The 26,720-nt window shown below is 43.6% G+C and overlaps 1 protein-coding gene across 1 annotated transcript in view; it reads left to right on the top strand.

The window, feature by feature from the left end:
* CUNH12orf75 (chromosome unknown C12orf75 homolog) overlaps positions 1-25,629 on the top strand; it is a 39,416-nt gene extending 13,787 nt beyond the window's left edge. Inside the window, exons 2-6 of the mRNA XM_039252896.1 lie at positions 405-429; positions 19,495-19,530; positions 20,597-20,676; positions 21,498-21,532; positions 24,758-25,629. Of these exons, the coding sequence (XP_039108827.1) occupies positions 405-429; positions 19,495-19,530; positions 20,597-20,676; positions 21,498-21,502 (146 nt within the window). The 3' untranslated portion in view covers positions 21,503-21,532; positions 24,758-25,629. The remainder of the gene's footprint in view (positions 1-404; positions 430-19,494; positions 19,531-20,596; positions 20,677-21,497; positions 21,533-24,757) is intronic.
* Positions 25,630-26,720: the final 1,091 nt, after the last annotated feature.

Here is a 26,720-nt window from a genome sequence, read left to right as displayed (position 1 = left end):
ATTTGTCTTGGGACTTTGCTTTACTTTGTGACTAGTTGCATGGTGTGACTTAAAACAAGGCCATGTGGACACCAACTTAGAAGGCGTGTGGCATAGAAGTGAAAATATTTCTTAAAGCTGTCACTTTATCTGGAAAATAAAGGGATTGGATTAGGTGATCTGTAAAATCCCATCTAGAACTGGCACCTTATAGTTTATAGAGATTGTTAAAAATAGGCAGAAGAAATTTAAAATTTAAGATTTGAATTTAATGATATCGTTGCTCTTTTTTTCTTTTTGAAGTGATCATTAAAAAAAACATTTTCAACTTGTCTCTTCTGGAACATTATTTTGGATGGGTATTGGGATCAATATTTTTTGTAGCAATTCTACCACAATAATGCAAACCTTTTTTCCTTCCCTAGGCCCTGCAGGAGCAGCTAAAGATGCGTAAGTAGTTAATACTATGATTTTCTAAACTCTTTTTGAAGAAGACAGTTTTTCATGATCATGACCTTTCAGTATATGTAGATTTGCCTGAAAAGACATGGGGCTACTGGCTGTATTGTGTAAAAATCGAGTATCACCTGGCTTATAACTAAAGTGGTATTTGAAGAATGTTACTGTGCTGTTATTTATTCCATTTTAGCCTTTCATTTGCCCTAGTGCTGTAACTCAGAACTTTAGGGAAGGGAAACGTTTAATTGTGCTTCCTTCCCAACTTGTGCCAAGATTTCTTCTAATTGAAAGCAAGCGGTTATGGGAGAATTAATTAAGCACGTAGCTCCCATGACTATGCCCTAGAGTTAGCCAGTGGAGAGAGACTGGAGCGAGCATTTATCAAATGCACACTGAATCGTTTTAAAATTGAAAGTTAGATTTATTTTCTTAAAGTTTATTCATTTTGAGAGAGAGAGAGAGAGAGGGAGAGAGGAGAGAAGGAGCATGAACAGGGAAAGGGGCAGAGAGAGGAGAGAAGAACCCAAGCAGGCTCCACACCATCAGCCCAGAGCCCGATGCAGGGCTTGAACTCACAAACTGTGAGATCATGACTTGAGCTGAAATCAAGAGTCGGATGCTTAACCGACTGAGGTACCCAGGCGCCCTGATAATTAGATGTCGGAGTGAATGTATGTGACCATTCAACATAGTCGATATTGAGTTGGTCTTCTACACCACAGGGTATCTCATAAAGGGGCATCTGTCTCCCCAGGAGAGGTTCTAGAGCTCAGGAACCTTCCCTATGTTTCCATCCTGCCCCTTCTCTGCACCTCTATCTCTAATCTAGGACAGTAAGGGCATGGCCGTAGGGAGTGCTTGTCGTTACCCTAGTGGAGAGTGGGATGGACTCCAACCCCAGCCAGTTTGGATGTTAGTTTCGATGGACCCCCCCACCACACACACACCAAGGAGGGTACAAAGATTGATTACACACACAATGAGGCTTTCTAGGGGGGCAGAGTAGGCACCCAAGTGGCCCATCAGCTCGAGTGAAGGAAGGGGGTGGCGGTGAGTGCCTTTGGTTTTTATTGGGGTTGGGAGTGGAGCTGGTTGAGGACTCCCATGCAGGGGGAGGGGACTGCATGGCTTTATTCTCCTTGCCAGCATGATGAAGGAAGGCCCTGGCTTTCTTACCCACTGCACTGGTGTGAGGCGGAATGGGGAGCTGTTGGATTTGAAAGCTGTCAGTTGTCAAACAACAAAAATAGAGTCAGTTTTATGTATTTATTTATTTTTATTACAGAGGAAATTCAGAGAAGATTAGAATGGGATGGTAAGGTTTTTCAAGAGTTAAATATGTAATTATGCCGGACTTTGGGTACCCCAGCAGCATACATTGCTTCACACCCCCGGCTGCAGTGTTTGAGTTTATTACCAGAACGTTGAGCAACAACAGCGTCAGCATCCCTACCTTATTCCAGTCCTTGCCGTATCTCGGTCTCCCTCAGGTCTCCCTTCCCTTTCTACACACTGGTGCCAGATCCATTTCCTCCAGCACTCCCCTGCCCTTGTCCGACCTCTGCTCAAAAACTTGCAGTTACTCTCCATCGCCTCTTGGATTGAGCCCAGAATCTTTTGCGAATGGGAAGGCCATTTATGTTTTAGTCTTTGTGGGATGGATTCTGCATGAGGTGGAAGGAAGCACTGCAGTTGGGGTGAGCAAGGCCAAGGGTGAGAAGTGAGCGGAGGCCTCCTCTTTGGGACCTCTCTCGGGCCACCTGGCCTCCTGTGTTTGGTGTCTGATCCTTGTGTTTTGCTGTTCCCTCTGCCTGGAATGGCATTTTTCTCAATTCTGTTGTAAACAATGCTATCTATTCTTCAGGGCTTGTGTCTTGTTTGTGGGAAGAATTTCTTGGATCTCTCAATTGGATAGAGTGTCTTTTTCTTCTGAAATTTTACAGCACTTTGGACCTTTCTGATGACACGTCATATTGGGCTTATATTGTAGCCATTTATCTTGTCCTCCTCGGGCAGTGAGGGAGGTGAAATGTCTTATCCATCTGAACGTCTCCCATAGTTATTAGCATTGTGTTTTGAGTGTAGTGTTCAATGAACAGTTGCTGAATGAACCCTGTCACTTCTATTTAAGGAGAGAGATTGACATCTTGACTTCTTTTTTTAGAGCCATGGAAATTTCTAATAAAATTTAGTGATGCCTTTGTCAACCGAATTAACTATTCTGGGATATGAGATGAGTAATTTAATTACTTTTATAATCCTGAATTCTCCAGATTTAAATTTTCTTTGATTATTTATATATATATGTAACATATATATATTTTTTCATTGTATGTCTTAGAAAGATGTAATTTTATTTAATAATTGACTCTTTTACAAATTAATGTAGTAAGCTGGAAAAAGTTAAAGAATATTATAGGATTACTTTTCCTTGCACAAAAGGTATCTTTAAAAGTGTTCCCTTTTTTTTTTAAGTAGAAGGTATATATTTATAAATCTTAACTATGAATGAACAAGGAGCTATGAAATAAAGAGACTTTAAACTTTTTTTTTATAGCAGGCTTTACGCTGGGCATGGAACCCAGCATGGGGCATGAACTCATGACCCTGAGATCAAGACCTGAGCTGAGATTAAGAGTTGGACGTGTAACTGACTAAGCCACCCAACAATTTAAACTTTTTAATATGAAGATTTCATTTTTTAAGTTTATTTATTTTAAGATTGAAAGCATGAGTGGGGGAGGGGTGGGGAGAGAGATAGGGGGAGAGAGAGAGAGAGAGCGAGAGAGAATCCCAAGTAGGCTCCACGCTGTCAGTGCAGAGCCTGATGTGGGGCTCAAACTCATGAACCATGAGGTCGTGACCTGAGCCAAAATCAGTTAACTGAATGAGCCACCCAGGTGACCCATGAAGGTTTATTTTCTAATCTAGAGAGACTGATCCCAAACCAAAAGAAGTGGCCACAGTTGTATAACGGGGGCTAAGAGTGCACAACTTCGCATAGGGCAACCATCGTATTAGTGTACAGAGAACATAAAAGTCTTTGGGGGAATTACGGTTTATTTTTAGAAGTGAGAAATAGTATGATTACTCTCTTAATATAACAAAAAAATCCATTCTCTAGGGAAGGCTTGTGATTTTTACTATATGTCTCCTCTTTCCAGTTTGCCTCTTTTCTGTAGACAAGAAGCCAAGATATAATAAATAAAATGATACTTCTGCTCCTTAGTAGGTTATTGTCTACTGGGGACCAAAATAGAGGGTGATAAGTGCTAATTATTAAAATAGGCAGAATTGAATGCTGGTCTGGGTCTTGAGGAATGAATAGGAGTTCGTGCGGAGAAGAGAAGCATGGCAGCCCAGAGCAGAGGAGCATGACGAGAAGCACATGGGTGCAGGAGAGCCTCAGCTCTTCTGGGAGGAGCCTGTCAGTTTGTTCTGGAGCCCGTGGGGCATGCTCGGCAGAGATGCAGGATGAGGCCGGGGGAGCTGGTTTGTGAAGGGCCTTTGGTGCCAGGCCAGTAACTGCACTTGATATTATATGCATTCAGGGGCCATCAGAATTTTAAGGTGGGGGAATTCAAAGATTACGTTTGGGCTTTCGGGCGATAACTGCCAAGGCAGGGCATTTAGTGAGCGGGGGGAAGTGTGGCCGCACAGGGAGGTGAGGGGGGGAGGCCACAAGGGGGCAGACCACAGGCAGTAGCCCCGGGAAAGAGGAGAGCTGCTTGGAGTTCAAAGTACTCTTGGAATAGGATGAAGGTTTGTTGAATGACACAATGGAGAAGGAGAGGAAAGGCAGATCTGAGGATCACACGGTGGTTTCAGACTTGAGTCAAGGGCAGGGAATGCTAACGATCCAAATAGGTCAGATGGGCAGAAGGGGGAAGAGAAGACACTGGATGTGGCGTGCTGGCCACACGGGTCACTGGTGGCCTGTAGTTTCCCCTGAGTGATGTGAGTAGTAATCGAGTCAAAGTGGAAATGGGCGAGGAGTGGGGAAGTGCTCTGTGGTCTTTCATTTTACAGTGTTTGCAAGTAAGGGAGGGAAGGCTAGTGTTAGCTTACAGAGGTGATGTGCGGAAGCGTTGAATCACTGTATTGTACACCTGAAGCTACTACTACACAGAGTGTTAGCTAACTGGGGTTTAAATAAAAACTAAAAAAAGTAAAATAAAAACTAAAAAAAGTAAAAAAAAAACGAAAGGAAGTATATCTTTAAAAAGTATAGTTCCTTTTTTTTATAAAATCTTTTAACTTTTATTTATTTTTTTTGAGAGACAGAGACAGAGCACGAGTGGACGAGGGCAGAGAGAGGGAGACACGGAATCTGAAGCAGCCTCCAGGCTCTGAGCTGTCAGCACAGAGCCCGATGTGGGGCTCGAATTCACAAACTGTGAGATCATGACCTGAGCTGAAGCCGGATGCTTCACCAACTGAGCCACCCAGGCGCCCCCAAAGTGTATTTCTGTTATAAAAGGAATACCTAGAAAATTTGGAAAGTGCAAATTTTTTTTTAAAGAAAAAAATTGGCTATTATCCTACCACCAAAGACAGCTATTGTGAACACTTTACACAATTTTCTTCAGTTTCTTCATTTCTTCTATTTCTGTCTGGTTGTGTGTGTGTGTGTGGATGATTTTGTCTTTGGAAGCTTGTTTTGCTTTTTCTGTTTATTTTCTATGTGCCCGTGGATGAAAGGGTAGAAACCAGTGGAGGGAGATGTACTAAGGGTGGTTTGGGGAGGGCATCATCTGTGGTGAGGGGGACCATCTGATGGAGGTGAATCCCAGAAGAGGTGGGAAGGCTAAGCAACTTAGAAAGTTAACCTTAGTAATGTGAGATGAGCAGGGAGGCCTGGGTGAGGGTATACAGGTATACCCTCCTTTTATTGCATTTTTGCTTTACTGTGCTTTGCAGATCCTGTATTTTTCACAAATTGAAGGTTTGTGTCATCCCCACATCAAGTAAGTCTGTGGGAGCCTTTTTTTTTTTTTTTTTGCAACAGCATTTTCAACTTCATGTCTGTGTCATGTTTGGTAATTCTCACAATATTTCAACTTTTTTCCATGTCATATTTGTTATGGTGGTCTGTGATCGGTGTTTATGACTTGCTGAAATCCCAGATGACTGGATGACTGTTAACATTTTCTAGTAATAATGTAGTTTTTAATTAAGGTCTGTACATGGTTTTTGTAGACGTAATGTTATCGTACACTTAATAAACTACAGCATAGTGCATACATAACTTTTATATGCACAGGGAAACCAAAAATTTCATTCGACCTGCTTTATTGTGATATTTGTTTTATGGCCGTGGCCTGGAACCGAGCCTACAGTATCTCTGAAATATGCTTGTAGAGAAATGTGATCACCATAACACAGACCCATGGGTACCAGGGAGTGAGCCTTTCTTTTCCTCTCTCCCTCTGTCTCTTTCAAATTAAACCACAGTGCTGTAACATGCAAAACAAAATAGACACAAATTCGATGTGATGACAGCTGGCTGCTTTCACAAACCTGCAACAACCAGCCATGCTTTTGTCTTATTTCAGTGAATTATCTTAGCTATTTGGCACAAATGGGTTGTGTTGGGATATTTTTGGTTGGAAATGGCAGAAGCCCAGCTTAAACTGGCCTAAACAAACAAACAAAAAGGAATTTATTGGCACGTGTAACGGAAAAGCTCCAGGGGTTTGACCCCAGGCACAGCTGGGTCCAGGTGATCAGATGACAGGAAGAAACTCCTCTCTGCTTTCCTGTTTTGAGCTCCATTCTTAGGAAGCTTTCCTAAGTGGTGACAGAGATGGCCAGCTTTTTAATCTTATCAGCTTAATAATTCCTGTGGAGGGGTGCCTGGGTGCCTGAGTCAGTTGAGCGTCTGACTCTTCATCTCAGCTCAAGGCATGATCTCGGAGTCATGGCTTCAAGACCTGTGTTGGGTTCTGCACTGGGCAGTGAGCATACTTAAAATAATAATGATAATGATAAATATAATAATAATAATAATTCCTGTGGAAAAAGAGCTTTTCTTTCCCAGTAGCGTGATCAAAAATCCTAAGTCTGGGACTCTTCCTGCCAGTGCATGGGGTCATGTTCCTCTCTCAGAATCAACCAGTGAGCCTGGGGAATGTTGGCTTCTCATTGGCCAGGCCTGGGTCATGTGTCCACCACTGGAGCCAATCAGCATCATTAGCTCCACCTGACCATATATGGTCAGAATAGGAGGGGGGGGCGCCTGGGTGGCTCACTTGGTCAAGCGTCCCACTTAGGCTCAGGTCATGATCTTGTGGTGTGTGAGTTCGAGCCCCCTGTCGGGCTCTGTGCTGACAGTTTAGAGCTGGAGCCTGCTTCAGAATCTGTGTCTCCCCCTCTCTCTGCCCCTCCCCTGCTCATGCTCTGTTTCTCTCTGTCTCAATAATAAATAAATGTTTAAAAAAAATTGAAAAAGAGTGAGAGAGTGGTGGTTCTCACACTACAGACAAATGGGATGCTGTTACCCAAATGGAACAAACATACACAAAGTACGTTCTGCAGTAGGTCAATTTCCACCTCTTTATTTAAATTTTAAGCAATTATTCATAAGAATTTTACAAAACATGTTTTAGTAAGAAACAGTATTATAGCAGTTGACACTATTTTAACGTTTGCTACTGAAAAGACAAGATCATAGCCACTCAGTTTAAAAAGGGTAATTCAAGTACTTCTTTCACTTAGAACTTGGATGGTGACCTTTCAGGAGGATTCCATTCTCGACAAAGCAGTTTTATTGCTCTGGAAGGTAGCAGCCATAGAGAAGAATATCTCAGAATGAGTTAACAGAAAACACATTGAAACCCTGCCTTTTAAATTAAAATGAGATTATGAATCTTTCATCTTGAGTGTCCTTAGAATCCTTTATGAATTTCTCACGTCTGGTGCACCTGTGTCAGTTGAACCCTCTCTACTCCTAGTTACAAACCTGAGGGTATCTCATGGGCTACTCCTCTGTGAAGAAGCAGAGGTTGGGGAGGGCAGTGTGGAAGTGGCAATGAAAAAGCATGCATTTTGGAAGCAGAGAGCCTGCATTTATTTATTTTTAATTTTATTTATTTTGAGGGCGGGGGAGAGAGAGAATCCCAAGCAGGCTCCACGTTGTCAGTGCAGAGCCCAATGTGAGGCTCAATCCCACAAACCATGTGAGATCATGACCTTAGCCAAAATCAAGAGTCGGACGCTTAACTGACAGAGCTCCCTGGGTGCTCCGCATTTAAACTTCCTACTACCACTTACTAGCGATGTGATACTGTGTCCTCCTTAATCTTAGCTGTGACATTGGGATGATAGTAAGTGTACCGAGCAGCCATCTTCATCATTCTCATCGTCATCGTTCTCAGTTCCTCGAGCTCATTTTAAGGAAGACTGTGTGCCATGTAGCGATTTCCAGCCTCTGCATTGTCCCATTCTGTACCCATGACAATCTGCAGGACACAGTAAGGCTACTGCATTTTACACATGAGGATGTGGGGCACGAGGAAGTGTCGTGATGGCTATTGGTACAGTATATTTACTATCGCAGGATGCTACTTGGCATTATGCTTGCTGCTGCTGTAAATGCGAGTTAGAATTATTCGATGTTATAAGTGTCACTGAAAAGACTTGGCAGAGGCTCCGTCACAAACACCAGACAGTAGAAGACCCAGCGCAGAGCTGCAGCTTGGAACCGCACAGTCCCACTGCCTGCCCGTCAGTACACGGTCGGGTTCTCCTTAGGTAGAGCAGTGCCATAGGACCACGAAGAGAGAAAACAGATTGGGGGGTTCATTGTGGGACACAGGGCCATTGGTGACCAGCAGTGGTTGCTGAAATGCTTGGATGCCAGGCACATGCTAGAGAGGGGGACCCCTAAGGGGCTGATGAATGAGGGGACTGGGCTGGTAGCTGGACTGGAGGCTTCTTGGGAATGGGCGGGGGAGGGGAAGATCAGAATAATGATTGTTTTCCCCCTCTAGGGAGCGAGATTGTCTACTGTAAAATGTCAGAGGTTAAGTAATTCCAGGAACTAAGCTCTTGAGAACAGCCATGGGAGTGAGTTATTAGAGTAGCAACAAAAGTTGTTGGAATAAAGGAAGTCAGCAAAATGTGAAGCAAAGGTCAATTGGGTGATTTTCATGGAATTTAAAATACCCGGATAATGATGGTTCAGAAGAAAATCTTTGGGTCAGGGCCAGAATCTTTAGTGTATTTGGGGCATGCGTAGCAGGGTGCTGGTGCCAGAGGAGAGTGTTTGAATGAAGGTGACATTGGTCCTGTCTGAAAGAGCTCTGTGGGGCGGTTGCGAGCCTGCTGGCTTCATCTCCTGTTTGGAGACATTGGGGGATTTTGAGAAAAGTGATCCCATCAGGGAAAAGCCACATTTTCTTGGGGGTAAGGAGGTGGAGAGAATATTCCGGTCTTTAGCAAGTGATGCCTCTACAGCCAATGCCAGAATAGTCCCAACCACTGTGTGCTTCTTAGAAGGAGAGCAGAAGGAGGGAAGAGAAATTGCACTTTGGCTCTCAGTCCATTGCCCGCATACAAAGAGTGAATGTTACGCATATTTTCCAGTAATACATTCTGGAAGAAAGAAAAGGACCAATATTGGCCAAGGGGGTCATACAAGAGGAGAGATTTGTTTTATTTTATTTTATTTTTTTATGTTTTATTTATTAATAGGAGAGAGAGAGACAGCGTGAGCAGGGGAGGGTCAGAGAGAGAGGGAGTCACAGACTGAAACAGGCTCCAGGCTCTGAGCTGGCAGTCAGCACAGAGCCCGACACGGGGCTCAAACCCACGAACCGCGAGATCATGACCTAAGCGAAAGTCGGACACTCAACCGACTAAGCCACCCAGGCGCCCCAAGAGGAGAGATTTAAAGATAACTCTCCAAAGAAGTTTGGGAAATGTTGAAGAAATGAATGAGGTTATATATATTGCAAAATATATAATTAAGTGTTTGGTAGAATTGATTGGAATCACACTTAAAAAGCAGGAGCCATCATGAGAACGTATCGTAAAGAAAATCAAATGATTAGACTTTGTCCAGAGAGCTGTAGTGTCCGCGGAAGTCAACATTGCCAATTAATAAACCTATTCCAAAATATTATCATCAATGGCAACTAAAAATAGATAATTGGAGCTATGCACACGGTCTCCAGAGGTTTCCATACTAACTCTTATCGTTTACAAATCAAAATAAATTTGGCCTCTTTAGCGACACCACAAATATGGAAAAAGAAGAGACTGCGGGCTGTTTTTCTACTTGTTAGAGTATTGCTAATAAGAAGCTCTATATTTAGACCATTTTTCTTGATAAATAAGTGAAAACATAAATCATTTCCTTGCCACACAACTATGTTCGTTCTGGAAGGTCAGGGAAATGAGAACTTTGTGATTTTAAGGCAAGCAGTGGCCAGGCTGAAAACAAGAGGTGATAATTTGCGTGGCTGGCTTGCTGGCTAATATTTATCACCTGTGTTTGTTCCTGAAAGTGCACATAATGTATCCGGGCCATGGTTCCATTTATTTTATCTTCGGAACCTTTTTTTTTCTCTTTTTAGGTCACTCGGGATAGCTATTCTACACAACCCAGAAACCAAGCAAATAATAGTGACGAAAATATTTTGACTACCCGGTATTACTGAGGAAGAAAAAGTAGTGGTTTACATTTCGTAGAGTGACTCTGAATAAGGTTTCTCTTAATTAAAGTGGTAGTTATTGATAAGTTGGAAATCACAGTAGGATAAACAAAAAGGTTTAAATGTCCTGTGCAGATACTGGGTTTTAAACAGCCGTCCTCAAATATGTTCATGCAAAAAAAGACAGGCAGAAGGGAGCCAGCCTGCCCCAAACAGCGACCACAGACATGTGGCTGGTTTTGAAGCAGCTCATTTTCTATGACCTTGACTTTAAAAAAGTCAGAGCTTATTCCTGTTTAGGGAGAAATCCAGTCTCTCTGGTTCATTTAGGAAAGGTCCTCAAGGCTCGTATGAAGCAGACTGGGTGTGCCATTACCTAGAGAATGTGGATCCGTGTAGACATTGCATCTGAGCAGGCTAGGAAGGGCACTGTGTGGCTTTAGCAGGCTCACAGGAAGTAGGCTAGAAGTATTCGATGGAAATGCTGAGATAGAAGAAAGCAGTTTTGAAACCCGAAGTTATCCAACTGTGAGCTCAATTTAGGTGGTTGCCGTTGGTCGGTTGTTTTTTTTTTTTTTTTTTTTTTCTTTTTCTGACATGCCTGTGGGAGGGTCATGGGTTGGGTCAGTTTTGGTGAGATAGAAATCAGTAACCGGTGTACCGGTCTGCAAGGGTGTGTCATTTTTAAACTCTCAGTGGAGGAGTTATCTTCTCAACAATCCCCACAGTGGGGGAAATGTGTTCCCTTGTGGTCCACGCTCAGTAACACGTTGCTGATACTGTGACCGAGAACCTGAGTCAGGGCCTGTGAGCCTGAGTCGCAAGGGGTGGCTTCACCCTCGACGCATTCTTTGCCCCTGCACATCTATCTAGTTTTTGATAAAGGAAGCTGAATCTTTGCTAACAGACGGAGACCCAGTTTTAATTAAATGCCCAACATATTTCTGAAACCTGGTCCAAAATTGTTATGTTCCACATGTTTGTAAGAAATGTTCTTGTGATTTAAAAGGCTTTCCTCATAAGATGGGGTATGAGGTTATGATTAAAAATGACTTCATTATTACATTTTTTCAAATATGGCATCACTTGTCACACATTTTTGGAAATGTCTATGATCAGAAATACAGCACTGTCCTGATCCTAGAGGAAGCTGTTTAGCAGCAGGCTTGCAGTCATGCCCCTTCTGGAGCAAACAGCATGGCCCTCAGGGGCACTCTGTGTAGCAGTGGTTCACACATAACTGGAAAATGGAGTGCCTTCTTGTTAAAAGTAAGGGAAAGCTGTTAGTGCTCCTTTGCTCCTTTGCTCTTCGTGCGACAAAAGTAAGTCTTCCTTCTGAGGCCGGTCCTGGGCACGACTGCAGAGTGGACCATGTTTGTACCTGAGCCCCTTCCCTCAGGTCCCCTTCCTTGAAGCTCTCTCCTGTGCCTCTCCCTTCACTGACACCGAGTGGGGTGCACACGCCTGCCAACAGAGAACTTGAAGTTATAACTAGCCATAAATTAAGCTTCATTTAAATCTTGGCCTTTCCAGAACCTTAAATGAATTCAGATGGGTGTTTGCCTACACCACTAAGTAAAAGAAGCCAGCCTGTGTGCCTCTTCACACTTTCCCTTCCCTCCCTTTACTCTTGACTGAGTTGGGGAAACCAGGAATCAAGAGGGCCCTGACTTTCTTGCCTTGTTGTGTTAGGGCGTTGAAACTGTCAGATGGGGGTCGCCTGGGTGGCTCAGTCGGTTGAGTGTCTGACCCTTGATTTCAACTCAGGTCATGATCTCATGGTCGTCGGATTGAGCCCCGTGTTGGGCTCCACACTGTGCATGGAGTCTGCTTGAGGTTCTCCCTCTGTCTCTGCCCTTCTCCCCAACTCGAGTGCTCTCTCTCTCTCTGTCTCTCTCTCTCTCTCTGTTTCTCAAAATAAATAAATAAACATTAAAAAAAAGAAGTCTGCCTGCCTCTTCACACTTTTCCTTCTCCTCTACTCTTTACTGAGTTGAGGAAACAAGAAATGAAGAGGGCCGTGACTTTCTTGCCTTGTTGCGTTAGGCCATTGAAATGGTGTCAAATGGAAGGGCCTTTTCTGTTAGCTGTTTTAGATCCAGTGCAGGTTGAAGGAGCACTTTGTAGCTTTACAGTCTCCAGTTCTACTGGGCACAGTTGTTTTAGCCTCTTCTGTTTCTTACTTCTCTGGTCAGAGCACTAGTTTGGCCTAAATTAGAATTGATGTGAAACAAAGCTGATTTTTCTTTCCCCATTTTTGCCAGACAGAAACTTTTGGTTTTCCTGGCATTGCCTTTGGGAAAGGGGTAGGCCTGCTGGGTGGGGGGGGTGTGGAGTAGGGTCCCCTCACCTGGGGAGGTGGTCTCGCTGGGTGATGCTTGTCCTCAAGACCTACTCCGTCCGCCCCTTCCTGCCTCTAGAGTCAGAGCTCCATGTGTTCCCAAGGGACAGACACAGAGTCTGACCTGTGAGGAAAGAGCTTATACTACAAAGCAATTGCAGGATTTTGTTCTTTACATTACCAGAAACTAAAGGAATGTGTGCAGAAATGAATTCTAAGGGTGTGAGACCCAGGCAGAAGGAATATATACAGGGCTGGTATTGTATTTAATAGAGATTGTGTATTGAATAATTTAGGTGCATGGTGGGGACTCTAACAGTTTATTAACCTGGTTGGCGAGACTCTGCATCAATGAGCTTATACTCTATCCAGGGGCAGAGTAGGTCACAATTTCCCTGGGATCCTGGAAAGGAAGAAATCCAAAGGCTTAAGGAAATAGGGATATTGGTGTGAATTTCTCAAGTATGACCTGCTCCCCACTGCAGAGGACACCCCCCCAACTAAGGCTTTGAATAAATTGGAGAACACATAGTAAGAGGGTGTCCCCAATAAGCTCTAAGGGGGTGGCCCTCTGCAAGGTGGCTGTACCCCTGAGATGGGCTTTTTATCTCACGTGGTATGACAGAATCCCAGAGGACAGGATCACATGTCTACCAAGTGGTAGTGAACTTAACCACCTGAGACAAGGTGGACACACACCATCATAGAGAGCAGGCTGGGGTGACGGGGCACAGGGGCTCATCCTGGAGGGACCTCTGATGATAGCTGGTTGATTACAGCCTGCTGAGGGATAAATTCAGAGGGTAGCCTTCTAAAGGTTCATTTCTCCCTCTCTGTATTTTTATAAGAGGAAAACTTCTGGTCTGTGAGCCAGAAACCTAATTTGAGTCATTACAGTGGAAAGGCATAGCCACTTACCCCAGTTTCCAAACTCAAGTCAGACTCCCAATGATTGAGGCCATGTTTCCTTGAGGGAACTTTCAATGCCGTCACCTATATAGACTGTAGATATTTCTCCACATCTTCTTCAAAGGGACATGTGTCCATTTACTAGAGTAGCTGTGTCCAGAGCAAAAGGAAGTACCTGTCCCTTTAGAGTTTTCTAGATACTGACTCTGAATTGATGTTAATTCCTGAGAACCCAAAAATGCCACTGTAGCCCACAAGTCCATGTGTGGGCTTACGATAGGAAATGTGGCTAATGATCAAATTATAGTGTGTCCAGTAGTCTGGAGACCCATGCTCTGGTTTTTCCCTTAGTTCTTGAATTCATTATCAGAAGAGACATATTTGGCAACTGGGAGAAGCCACCCATTGACCCCTTGACCTGTGAAGTAATGACTGTCATGGTAGGAAGGGCCAAGTGGAAGCCCATGGAATTTTCCTTCTCTACTAGAATAATAAACAAAAAGGGATGCAGCATTTCCAGGGGGAATTGCAGAAATTAGTGCCAGCACCAAAGACTTGAAAAAATGATGGCAACGAGATACTTCTCACATCTCCCATTTAACTTGCTTGTTTGGTCTGTGCAGAAGGGAAGCTTATTTTAATTTATTTTATATTTTTATTTATTTCTGAGAGAGAGAGAGAGCAAAAGCGTGAGCAGGGGAGAGAGAGAGACACACACACAGAACGTGAAGCAGGCTCCAGGCTCTGAGCTGGCTGTCAGCACAGAGTCCGACGCAGGGCTCGAACCCACGAACCGTGAGATCATGACCTGAGCCGAAGTCGGACGCGCAACTGACTGAGCCACCCAGGTGCCCCAGGGAAGGTTTATTTTAGAAAGTGACTTTGATTATTGTAAACTTCGTGAAGGGGTGATTTCAGCTGCTGTTCAAGGTATGGTGTCCTTATGGAAAATAGCCAATGTAGCCTTGAGCTCCTGTTATGCAGCTTCTGGTGTGGCAAATCCTTTCTCTCTGAACCCGTTTGCAAGGATTACAGAAGCAGTTTGCTTTTACCTGGCGAGGCCAACAGTGTACATCACAGTCTTGCCTCTGTTTCATAAATCCCCTTGCTCCCCCTCATTCTCTGTTCTGCAACATCTTGATCCTACTGGGATCCTTCAGCACATATGACTGGTCCCATGCATTGACCTTGATAAACAGCAAGTAACAAGTGCTTTCGATGCTTCAGTAAGACGTTTCAATTCAGGAGGTGGGAGATACACCCTCTTCTTGCTTCCAAGTAATGTATGGGTTAGCGTTCCACACAGAGAAAAGGAAGCCACATTAACTATTTTAACAAAGAGAATTCACTAGGAGGAGTTGGGTAAGCAGGTCTTGGAGGATTGAGGGTGTAGGGGAGGATGACTGACTGATCAGGGGTGCCAGTAGCAGGACGTCATTCCTTGGGCTGGAGCGACGAAGGAAAGTGGTTCAGGCCATCACAATCTGGGAGTTGGAGGAGGAGGAATCTGTGGGTTGGGACCCAGGCTTCTGAGGCGGTGGGGGTGGGGGTGGAGGCGCACTGCCAGGTCGGTGCTGTCACACCCGAATGCTGTCGTCCGGGGCCTGCTCTGGAGACGGAGCCAGCTGCCGGGCTCATGCAGACAGGGGCAGCAAGCGCGGCCGGGAAGAGCGGCCCTCTTTCCCTCCTTTGCATTTACGTCTCTTCATTTTGTCCGTCTAGCATCCCCTTTGGTGGAACCTAATAGGGAGCCTGGTGGCAGAGGAGAGCATTTTTCAGAGCCCCAGCCCCGCAGCCCCGGGTGTGGGGAGGGGCAGGATTTGGAGGCGAGAGGTCACAGCTGACAGGAGACACTGAGTCCTGCACAGGTCCCCTCGCAGGAGCAGCAGTGCCGCATAGTTGTCTCCAGATCGCTCTTGACTCCTTGGTAATTTGTGCTGGTTTTCCTTCCCTGTCCTTGACCCCAGCCCCTGGCTCCATGATGGTGAAAGTGGCACCAGGGCAGGGGAGGAAAAGGAACCAGTAAAAATTACCTTTTACTTTTTGTTTGTAGGTGATTTGGTGATGGTAGCTGGTCCCTCACCTCCTACTACCCTGTGTCTGGGTCTCCTGGTAGGAACCTCATCCTCAAGGTTTCTTCCCCATTTCTGGTAAATTTTCCAGTTTTCAGTGCCTCTGCTTGCAGCTGTCTGGGCACTGACTCCTGAGCTGTGTTTCAGAACTATTCCTTGGGAGTGGATTGCTATGATGGGGGCTTTGGTCTGGTTGATGTATGTGCACTTGCTCCTTTTCTGAGGGAGAAAGATTATGGATAGACCGAGTTTATAGAGATATTTGGACCAGTTAGCACCAGAGGTGGGGGTGGTTAAAGTGCAGCAAAGCAGTTTGTCCTCTTTTCCAGTTTATCTGCCATGACTTGGCCTTGGTTTTGCTCTATTGATGTTTTTTAGCATGGAACAGTTCAATAGTCAGGTTCTTCTCTCTGAGGTTCGAGGGTGGAGCCATTCTTTGTCTTTAACCTCTGCTGTAGTGCCGGCAGCATATAGGGTGGTGCTGAGGACCTTCTAGACCATCTGTCCGTGGCTACTGTTCACACAAAACTGGGGGAGATGTGGCTCCCTCCACTTCCTTCACTGGTTTGAGGACCAGATTTAGTACTTGAGCCACATTCACAGCTTCAGGCCTCACAATAGCCACTGCCCTCCCACTTAAGCTGTAGTGACCAGAAAAGAAAAATAAGTCCTCAGTGGAAAATAGAAGCTCCATGGTGGGGCGTGCTCTGGCCTGAGCCTGGTCCCCAGCCTGGTGTTCTGAATCAGCGGGGCTGAAGGAGGACCACAGTCCATTTTCAAGACTTCAGAAATTGAACAGAAATCTGCATGTACCTGAAAAGAGGCTTATCAAAATGTAAAACTGATTTGCCTTTGATTCAAAGGACACAGGCTCCCCCTTGGTCATCTCCTGCTCATCAGAAGCTCTCTTGGGCACCTGTACGTGTAAGAAAATATGCATCCATGAATTATTAAGGCAGGCTGATAACAAAATCCTTCCAAATTTTATTTTGTAAGTAGAAAAAAACTGATTCTTTAAAATGGTGTACAGGTGGGACAGCCCAGATGTTCAGGCAGCCAGGGCATTCTTCAAAACCGAAGAATTTCCGCAAAGATTAGAATTCTGAAGGCTTGCTAAGTGCTTAGCAGTATGGTAAGTTCAATCCCCCATTTTGAACTGCCCCAAGATAATGTCCACTTCTCTTATCAGTAAGAAATGACATTTTAGGAATCTCGACTGCTGCTTGGTGGACCACTTCTTCTTATAATACAGTTGGGGCAGGACCACATTACGCCAGCTGGTAGGATGCTGTCCACTTGGCCACGATCAGGGCTGCATTTGGTCCCCAGGTGCCTGAGCACACCGGCGTGGACCTGTCTGTTCACAGGGAGGTTGGCTTTCGACCACCCACCGTTTTCTGATGTAACCTGTCTGGACCTGGCTGTCCAGGTGAATAGACTCTAACATAATTGTCCATCAGGGCAATTTTTGAACTTGGGTAAAAATGAGTTGTATAGCAATTCAGCGAATCCTGTGAAGAAGGATTGTTGCTGGTGCAGTTAGAAGTTTCTCCTAATGCTAACAAAACGATGACTAAGACTCTTTTACTGTCTTACTTTCCTCTTTCCTTAAGTGAGATGATAAAAATTGGAGAGATCCAGATTGGCAGATGGGAGTGTTTCTCTGATATACTCAAGCATGGGCTCACAGTTTCTGAAGGAGGAGTCGGAATCACACAAACTGGGAGCTGAATTCTGGCTCTGTTACCTGGCTCTATAACCTTGGTCATGCTACTCAACCTTTCAGAGCCTCAGTTTTTCATGTTTAAAATGTGGCTAATACCTGCCATGTGATGAGGAAGCCATGCAACAAGCACTAGCAAAATGCCCGCGCAGTTACATAGGAGGCGGTGAGAGCGAGGTGATGCTCAAAGCTTTTGCAAGAGTGGTGTGGAGGCAGACCCCAGGTCGGGAGTGGCCACCCTGCTGATTTGTCACTGGCAGTGTTCTGACTTTTCCATCTTCCTATTTGAGAGACAAGTGATGACTCAGAACGTGGAGCGCAGTTTTGGGTGTCAGGTGGGGTCTAAATGTCAGTCTTACTTGTTGGTCTTACTGATGACATGGCTCTGTGAACCTGCTTCCCCAGGTCCAAACTCTCAGAGCTGTTGTGAGGAAGAGCACTGATGCCTGTGAAGTGCTCTGCTCTGTGCTTGACTCACAGGAGAGACTTAGTGATGCCGCCATTTTTACTCATGTGGTCTTCGTATTGTAAAGTAATTGTTTGTGGAAGGAATAGATGAAGCAGCGGCCTAATGCATGGGGACATACATACAAAGGCAGGCATTATAGCATATTTGAAGAGTGGGTATCCAATAAGTCTTAAAATGATATTTTTAATGACTTAGTAATTTGTCTGAAGCTTAATTTATCACCCAATACCTATGGCAGCTGCATTATCATTTCCTGCAAGTTAGATGTACAAAGTTGTTGATTAAATATATAGTGGAGGCAACAGAGTGGGTTTCAGGATATTGAATACTTTATAAGAGATAATAGTTTAAAAATAACTTACTGTTTTCTTATATTGGGGGGAGTTTAAATATATTTTAAAACTTTTAGTATATCCTTAAGCAGAATCAGGCGAGGGAAGAAAGAATTAAAATAAATAGAGTTGGATATGAAAAGAATAGCTGTGCCAGAAAATGAGACATCGAATTTGTCCAAACCTACCAGTAGCTTCAGAAACAACGTCATGATGGCATTAGCCATTTGAGACCAAGGTAAACAGTTCTAGTAATCTTGAACCAGTTAGTCACCATCATTTTCCTATTATCTATACTGACGGGTTATAAATCCATTTTAATTAAAAGTGAACACCACCTTGTTATACCACTTCACTAAAGTTTAACACCATTTCTACTACAGTATGATTTTGACACCTTTGAATTAAAAAACGATCCAACTTTAGCAAGAAATGAATGAAGTTGACAGTTATCTGGCAAATTAGGTTATGTGCTCAGTTTGGATAAATTAGATCTCAAGGTGGATTTTGCACTCCATCAGAGTAGTAGCTGTAGGCACAGCCAGTGCTCAACGGTGATTCCCAAATCTGCACCTCCCTTCTGCAGAGGCCTGAGACTAACTGGCGGTTGCAATGAAGCAAAATCTCATGTACATATTCATTTGAAGCATTCACAACTTTTAAATGGGTGAAACCATGATTAAACAGTCCCTAAAATTAGAAGATTTAATGAAGCTATTCAGATGTTTTCATTCTTCTTGAAATCCCAAAGCCCTTTAGGATTACATGTTGGATTCAGCCAGATACATTTGAATCTTGGGTTATTTTCCTTTAAGAAAAGTAACTTATGTATGCTAACTAGTGCTTGAGGGAAAGCTTCCTGATCCTCTTAGAAATATTCCAAGGGATATCAGTAGAATATGGATTCCTCTCAAGCAAAGAAAGAGGCTGTGCATTTTAAAATTGTGATCCCTTCTAAAAATTTCCTTTTAAACATCTATTCTTTCTCTGTGCAGTAGATCATATGTAAAATGGCCCGTTTATATAGAAGGAAGTCAAATTGACATGAACTCTTCTGCACTAAAGAAATCTCTCATACCTAGGATTGTACCACCAAGTGGCATGAGAATCACAGAATCCTAGTATGCCAGGTCTCTCGGGCGGGCACCTTGGGCATCATCTGGTTGACCATTTAATTTACAGATGAGATGCAGGCAGGCAGCTTGCCCACAGCCTGCCTGTGCGGGTGGCACACCCATGACAAGAAGCCAGGCTTCCTGAGGCCAGATTAATGTGCTCTTTTCAATCTTGGTTGCCCTCCATTTGTCCTTTTGTTTAGCAGTTGGGCTTTCTGGTGTTGGCTGGATTTGCACAGTTTGTTAAGTAGAAAATGACTGATTTTTTAGTGCATGAATGATTGAGGTGGAAACAATAGTGTGTTATAGAAATACTTGACAGAAGAACTTGAGTAAGCAAAATTGACTTTCGGTCAGTAGTCCTCTTTTTCTCATAACCAAAGAATGAAGTCTGACAACGTGACCAAATGGCTCATAGCAAATATTTTTGACTTTTCAGAACAGAAGAGTCAATAACAGAAGATGACAAGAGGAGGTATGTTTGATATTAAAGCTGGGTTTAATTAAGTGAATAATTCTGCCATCCTTCATGGATTAATTTAACTCATGGATGTGATTTAACACTATAGTACGTTACCAATAACATAGGTTACACCCAGAAAACTTCTGGCACAGAGAATACGGGTAGGAGCATGTGATCTGAAAAAGAACTTGCCCAGGGTTCATAAGCCTTGCTTTTTTTTTTTTTTAATTTCTTTTTTTAAATTTTTATTTATTTTTGAGAGAGAGGAGAGACAGAGTGTGAGCGGGGACGGGTGGATAGAGAGGGAGACAAAGAATCCAAAGCAGGCTCCAGGCTCTGAGCTGTCAGCACAGAGCCTGACATGGGGGCTTGAACTCACAAATGGCAAGATCATGACCTGAGCCAAAGTTGGATGCTTAACTGACTGAGCCACCCAGATGCCCCATAAGCCTTGCTTTCAAGCAAGCTTGGTTTTTGTCTTGTGCACATGGCCTGTGCTGGTTTCCATCCAGTGGCCTTTGGATGTGCTATTTCTCCCTAACGGATGACTTCCTTCATTGTCGCAGCAATGAAGGAGGTGTTTACCTCCACCTTCCCACTCCTCCTCTGGTTGACTGCACTCTACTCTCATTACTCATTAGCTCTGTCTCCCCTCCTTTTATGTTTATATCTACCTATAGGGAAATGTTTCTGTGTGTCCATAGCAACTACTACCACATTGACCACTCTGGATTCTTGATGACTGTTGACTCATTAACATGTCACTCTATGGATATTTATTACCCTACTAAATTATAAAAATCCCAACTTCTTTTTTTCTTTTCCATTCCAAGTTAAATATAAAAAAATTCTATTAACTCAGCACATCTTTCTTGTTTCATATAGAGCTTCTTTTTAATATAGAAAAAAAATATATTTCCAACGACAATAATATTCCAAATTCTACTTTTAAAAAGTCACGAGGTACTTTAATACTTCTATAATTGTTGGCAGTACCCCTTGCTTCTATCACTTTCTGCAAATATAGAATCCCATTGATATTGGTCTGATTTTTCTGTATCTGCTTCTTGTCACTAAGAAACTATGGAGGGGTCTATGTAGGTCTGCCCTCCGAAGCTGTCAATATGGTATCCAATCAAACAAAGACTGTACGAAAAAGTAAGTACAATTGCGATATTTACTTTCTCTAAATATTTATCTGTTCGTTTTTGTGGAAAAATATGGGAAAAAAATGAAACTTACATTTCACCTTGCCCAACTCAACCCCCATATTACTTGTTTGCAGTCAACCATGTAGAAAACCCACTATCTGTTCATTGTAATCATTGGTTGAAATTGCCACCCACATGGTGAGAGTAATTCCAGGGCAAGATTTAGCTTCTATTTGTGGTTCTGCTCCATGGATTAAATTTTTTTCCATGGATAGTTTAAATTTATTGTTAATTTCAGTGACGATTGGTGTGACAGTGAAAGCGAATGAGTGAGTAAGTTTATGGAGTTCTTGTAGAACATAAAGGTAACTATTTGTAATCTATTCCTCTAATATGCTGATAGCAGTCTGATGAGTAGAGGAGAAAACAACTGCCTATTGTATAAGTAAATGAAGTTAGGCCTCATTTTCTGTTTCAATAAATAGTAATTGTGGGACTAGTGATGTCTTTTTGATGCCAGCGTGCATAACAGCTCCTTACAGGTAGCTTCTTAGGTGTGTGCCTTGTGGTGCAGAGTGCTCGCCTGTCAGCCACTGTACAGTTGTCTGGTGCAGAGTTTGAAGGGACTGCTAATATGTTTAGTTTGCACACAGGCTGTCTTACCTCATTTGTAACGCACTACAGTTATTTGTTCCCCATTGCTATTTCTCTGCTTTATGATCTGGACTAGCGCATACATATATGTCACTAGTAGTCATCATTTTATAGGAAACTAGAGTATGATCTTTATAATCTGATCATTTAACTTTTCTTAATTTTCTCTTTAAGATTAGAAGAAAATATCATGACTCAATGATCAAGAGGTACTGTATGTTTTCTAAATAATTGTACGTATTTAGCCTTGATGATGAATGATATTGTTGCTATGTATATATGTATGAATAGATGTTATTACTATGTATTTTCAAAAAATTTTGAACTTCAAAATTAGGTAGGAGGGGTCACATCTTGTGGTTAACTGTATGAAATGGAGTATGTGATATTGTAGAGGGATCTTTGATAATTAAATGATTTTATTTGCAGTTTTATTTTTCATTTCATTTTGTTTCAAATGCAACTTATTTAATAGAATAATTTAAGTGTTTACCTAAACATGAAGGTTTCACTCTTCATTGCCAAAAACTGAGGAGCTAAGACTTTGGAAATGACAGATAGGGAGAGACCAGAGAGGCTGGGACTTGGCAATTAGATTAGGATCAATATGAAGTGTTTGGCCATAGCCAGGCATCAGGTAATATACAGAGTGGAGATATATCTGTGCCAAAGCTCCAGTAGAGATGGGCAGTCCTCAGTGTACACAGATGCCATATGCAAGCAGGAATAGTAAAACCATAGGCCGAGTTTACAGGCTGGGAATTATAAAACATGTTCCATATGCACAGGAGCAACCACCATCTAAAAGACGAGGCATTGCGGACCTGGTATCCCGGTGAAGAGCTTGGAGTTAGAATTATCGTAAGACAAGCAAGAACAAGGACAGGAAAGAAACAGCTTTCCTTTAGTAACTACCCTCTGTGTGCCAGTCTCTAAAAGATGCCCAGTGGCGTTTCCATGGAGGCAGAAAGTCCCAGTTCACCTGTCCACCGACACATACGATGCTTGGATCCCCCCTGCCTCTCGGTCTTGCTGAGTGACATCCAGCCTCTTGAAGGTCCTGTGATTGGGATCAACATTATCCCGAGATGACCCATTCTCTTTTGGGAGTAAGACAACCTTGGATTTGAATTCAGGCTCTTTCACTTATTAGCCGGGCAAGTTACTTTCCCCTTATAGCCTCCATTTTATAATCTGTAAAATGGCACTAATGCTTAGCTGGAAGGGTGTTGTTAGCATTCAATATGAAGTAAATGGTAGTTTCTGCGATCGTTGTTGTCGTCGTCATCATCATCATCACCATCATCATCATCATCATCACCATCATCCTATTCTTTTTTGTAACCAGAATCCAGCATTTGGCAGACCCAGAGCAAAACTGATTTGATATTGAACCCACTTCTTGCTCAGGGCCGGTTACTGGAGTTGGTGTTTGGGGTGGGAAGGGAGCACAGAGTAAGCTTCCCGGTGCAGACAGATGAGCTTTCCCACTGGGGGCAGGGACACAGAAACCATACCCAGACAAGAAATACAATAATCTTGGGCAGACACTTCTCCAAATACTGTCTCCTCAAGGCAAGAGCGTTATGGAGCTTTATTCCCTCGTGCCCATGACCACAGCAGAGAGCACTGAGTTTCTTTCTGGGAATTTGCTGGAGACTTTCTATTTCTAGTATTTTTTTTTAATACTTATTTTTGAGGGAGAGAGAGAATGAATGGGGGAAGGGAAAAGAGAGGGAGACACAGAATCCAAAGCAGGCTGTAGTCTCTGAGCTCCATGCTGTCAGACCAGACAGAGCCTAATGTGGGGCTTAAACTCATGAACTGCAAGATGATGACCTGAGCCAAAGTCAGACGCTTAACCAACTGAGCCACCCAGGTGCCCCAAGTTCTAGTGTTTCTAATAGAGTTCTAACCTTCCAGATTGCCTGCCAGTTTTCCCCTGTGCAGAAATACTTTTGTTATTTGCATCAAATGAAAAGATAATCGAGTTGAAAGTAAGCATGTGTTACTCTCCTGAAAATGGGTTATATTTCAGAAAGCACAGGAATAGAGTGGAAAGAGGTGTCGTGAGATGAGGGCTGTCAGGAGACTCGGGAGCTCGTACTCACACAGGACCTTAGAGGAACCCCTTACCTTCTCTCAGGTTTTCTCAACATCTGTTTTTTCATGGGACAACTAGACAAGATGGTGGTTCAACTTTGTGTGTGCAACTAAAATTCCCAGATAACCATTTAGCAATCTTGCTGGTAAGCCAGCCCATGACTTTAGACTGCTAGCTAAAACACCTCTTTACTGCTCATGACTATAAACATATTATCTTATTGCCTTCCCTCTCTCTTTGAATTGCGTGAAAAGTTTTCTAAGTTGAAAGGCTCTTCTTTTTCCATTGTTGCTAAGCGTCACTTACCTGTGATATGTCTGAGCTCATGGCTCTCTGGGCTTAAGTTATTGCTCAGAAACCCTGAGAAGATTGTGTTTTACAGAGGAAGATACTTTATGGAAAGGATCAGAGACCTTTTTTGACCTGGCATGTACAAAATCTCTCAATAATGCCACTGAACTCTCTCAGTGACCAGAGCTCAAAGTTAATTTGGTTACTTTGTGAAACAAACTGAGGAGTGATTTCAGAATCTCCTACAAGACTTCTATCTTGCTACAAAAGTGTAGTTTCTTCTACCGATGGCTCTGGGTGACAGGTACGCCCATCTAGATGCAGGGAGTCTTTCCAGCCCAGAGGAGTTTGGTAATGCTCTCAGATGCCCATGGAGGACCTGGCTGGAGCAGATTCGCCTGGGAGGGCTGGAGACAGTGTGGATGGCGACACTTTCCCTGCAGGGTCCGGCCAAGCCAAGTAGGAAAGCGAAGATGTCATGGCTGAGCAGTCTGTCTCTTTAATTTGGGTGATGTTGACGTGGGTTATGTTGGTCTGGGCATTATCATGTCATATATATATATTTGTTTATTTTTGAGAGAGACAGAATGTCACTAGGGGAGGGTCAGAGAGAGAGGGAGACACAGAATCTGAAGCAGGCTACAGGTTCTGAGCTGTTGGCACAGAGCCCGACACAGGGCTCAAACTCACAAACTGCAAGATCATGACCTGAGCCGAAGTTGGACACTTAACTGACTGAGCCACCCTGGCGCCCCTTATCATGTCATATCTTAATCCTAAGTTTATAAATCTCTTTCCCCACTGCTCTTTGTCTCTTTATGTAAATGTCATTAGTGCTTAGCGCTGTGCCGGCCACATAGTAAATCTTAAATAAGTGTTGAGTGAATCTTGAATGTGTGTTTTACTGAAAAGAAAAATAAGTAATTTAGCTGAAATTATCAGCTAAAAAATCAGCTTCAAGCTGATATTATTTTCTCCTAAGTTGTACTTTTTCAAGCTTGCTAAGTCTTTTCCCTTTTGCTGTTTGTTGTCTTCACAGCTTGCTCATTAAGATTTGGAAGGAATTGCGCCCCATGGGACATCATAATGTGCACAGAAATTTCCAAGGAAATTCTAAACAGTCACATGCTTCGCCTCCCCTCCCCACCCAAATTCTTACATCTGTAGTTCAAACCATGGGTACACGTTGAACGTTGTGGTGCTAGACAGGAAGTGGGTAGACGATACACAGGCACATGGGGCTTCCTGGGCCCACCCGCGGAAGACAAGCTGACACAGGCTGGTGCCTGGAGCCGACCTGCCACGTCCGGCAGCACCGTCACCCTGGCCACCCAGCACGGCTCATGAAGATCATGTCTTCTCACTGATACTTTTTTGATAGCCTTTATATAATAAAATCCTTATTCTATTTATAACTTCAGATACTAAGGCACTAAACGTGAACTCCCTAAAGTAATATATTTGTGTGTTACCTTTCACTGTTTCTAGGTCATATGAATTAATTTTTAGCTGTAAAAATAAATTGATTCTTGCTGTTATCTCATCCCCTTTTTTACCTTTTGGTTTTCAGCTGTATTTAAGTGGCAGAGAATTTCTTCTGTTAGGAACAATGTATTACGTTGCAATATTTAAAAATAAGCCACTGAAATTTGCATGCCCCATGCATGTTTCGATTGATTTTCTATTTTCTTTAGCTGAAGGCTGATGTCGCCCCAGATCCTTTGCAGTCATCGATTCGTCCATTCTCATCATGTTGATTCTATACTGTCTTCAAGGAATTGTGACTGATGGTTCGTGGGGTATTTGGAAAGCTCTTAATTTGAGGAGGATATGTGGCCACTTAGTACTGCAATGTAGATTACTCAATTTACCAATGTATTTCAACAATTAAAACATTTTTATCCCTCTTCACCTGGATGTCCTAATCGTTTTTTAAAAGATCACTTTCAAAGAAGTCACACATGGCACTGTGACATATAAATACTGTATCAGTGTATAAAGATACCAATGTATACCCAGGTTGCCATGAAAAGTCAAAATTTGTCATGAGAAGGAAAACATTGTCTTACACACCCGGTCAGTGTGACTGCCGCAGAAGTGCTCTTCTGAGCAGGTGGCCAGAGCGGATCCTTGGATCTTGCTTCGAGTGGTTGCTGGCTGCCCTTGGCATGTCACGAACCCTGAGACCCAGCTCTGAGGAGAGAGTAAATCAAACCTAGGAGATCTGCTTGGTCCTAATAGCTGTTGTCAACAGTTTATCAAGACAGTTTATCGGGAGGAGGTTCAAGATGGCAACATAGAAGGATCCTAAACTCATCTCCTTCCACATGCCCAGCAGATCTACAGTCCCATATGAGACAGTTCCCTCTGAGAAGGACCTGAAAGCTAGCTGAACGGCACCTCCCAACAGAGGGCACAAGGGCCACCTTCAGGTGGGGGGAGGGGCAGAGACATGGTCCTGCAGGAAACCCCACCCTCGGCACAGAGACAGGCAATGGGAAGGGGTCTCGTGAACACAGAGCTTGTCCCTGAGGAGTCAGGGGGTTTGCTCCACACCAGGTGCCACAGCCCTTGGGAACTGCGTCAGAGAGATGAACCCTCAAAGTGCCTGGCCTTGGAAACCAACAGGGCTGGCTTCCAGGAGAACCAGGGAGCTTTAGGGAATGAGAAATCCCCTCTTAAAGGGCTTACACACAGACCCACTCATCCTGGGACCCAGCACAAAAGTAAATTTGAAAGATGCTTAGATCTCATGCTTAGGGGACTCACTTGTTAATCTTACAGCATCTGCCAGAGAGACAGGAGCCTGTTGGGACTCTCTGGGGACAGGTGCTGGCAGACACCATTTCTGCATCTCCTTCTGCCTTGTTGTGACTGATGCTGGCGGTTACCATTTTTGTACACCCCCCGCCCCCCAGCCTGCTAGCTCTGTTGGAATGTCCTGCTCCCCTCCCCCAAGCACCACAGCAAAGGCCACCCTGCTTTAGCTGAGTGCCCTGCCC

Source organism: Hyaena hyaena, unplaced genomic scaffold, assembly GCF_003009895.1.
Source record: "Hyaena hyaena isolate Hyena2069 unplaced genomic scaffold, ASM300989v1 scaffold_432, whole genome shotgun sequence".
NCBI lineage: Eukaryota > Metazoa > Chordata > Mammalia > Carnivora > Hyaenidae > Hyaena > Hyaena hyaena.
This window is presented reverse-complemented; position numbering and strand designations above follow the sequence as displayed.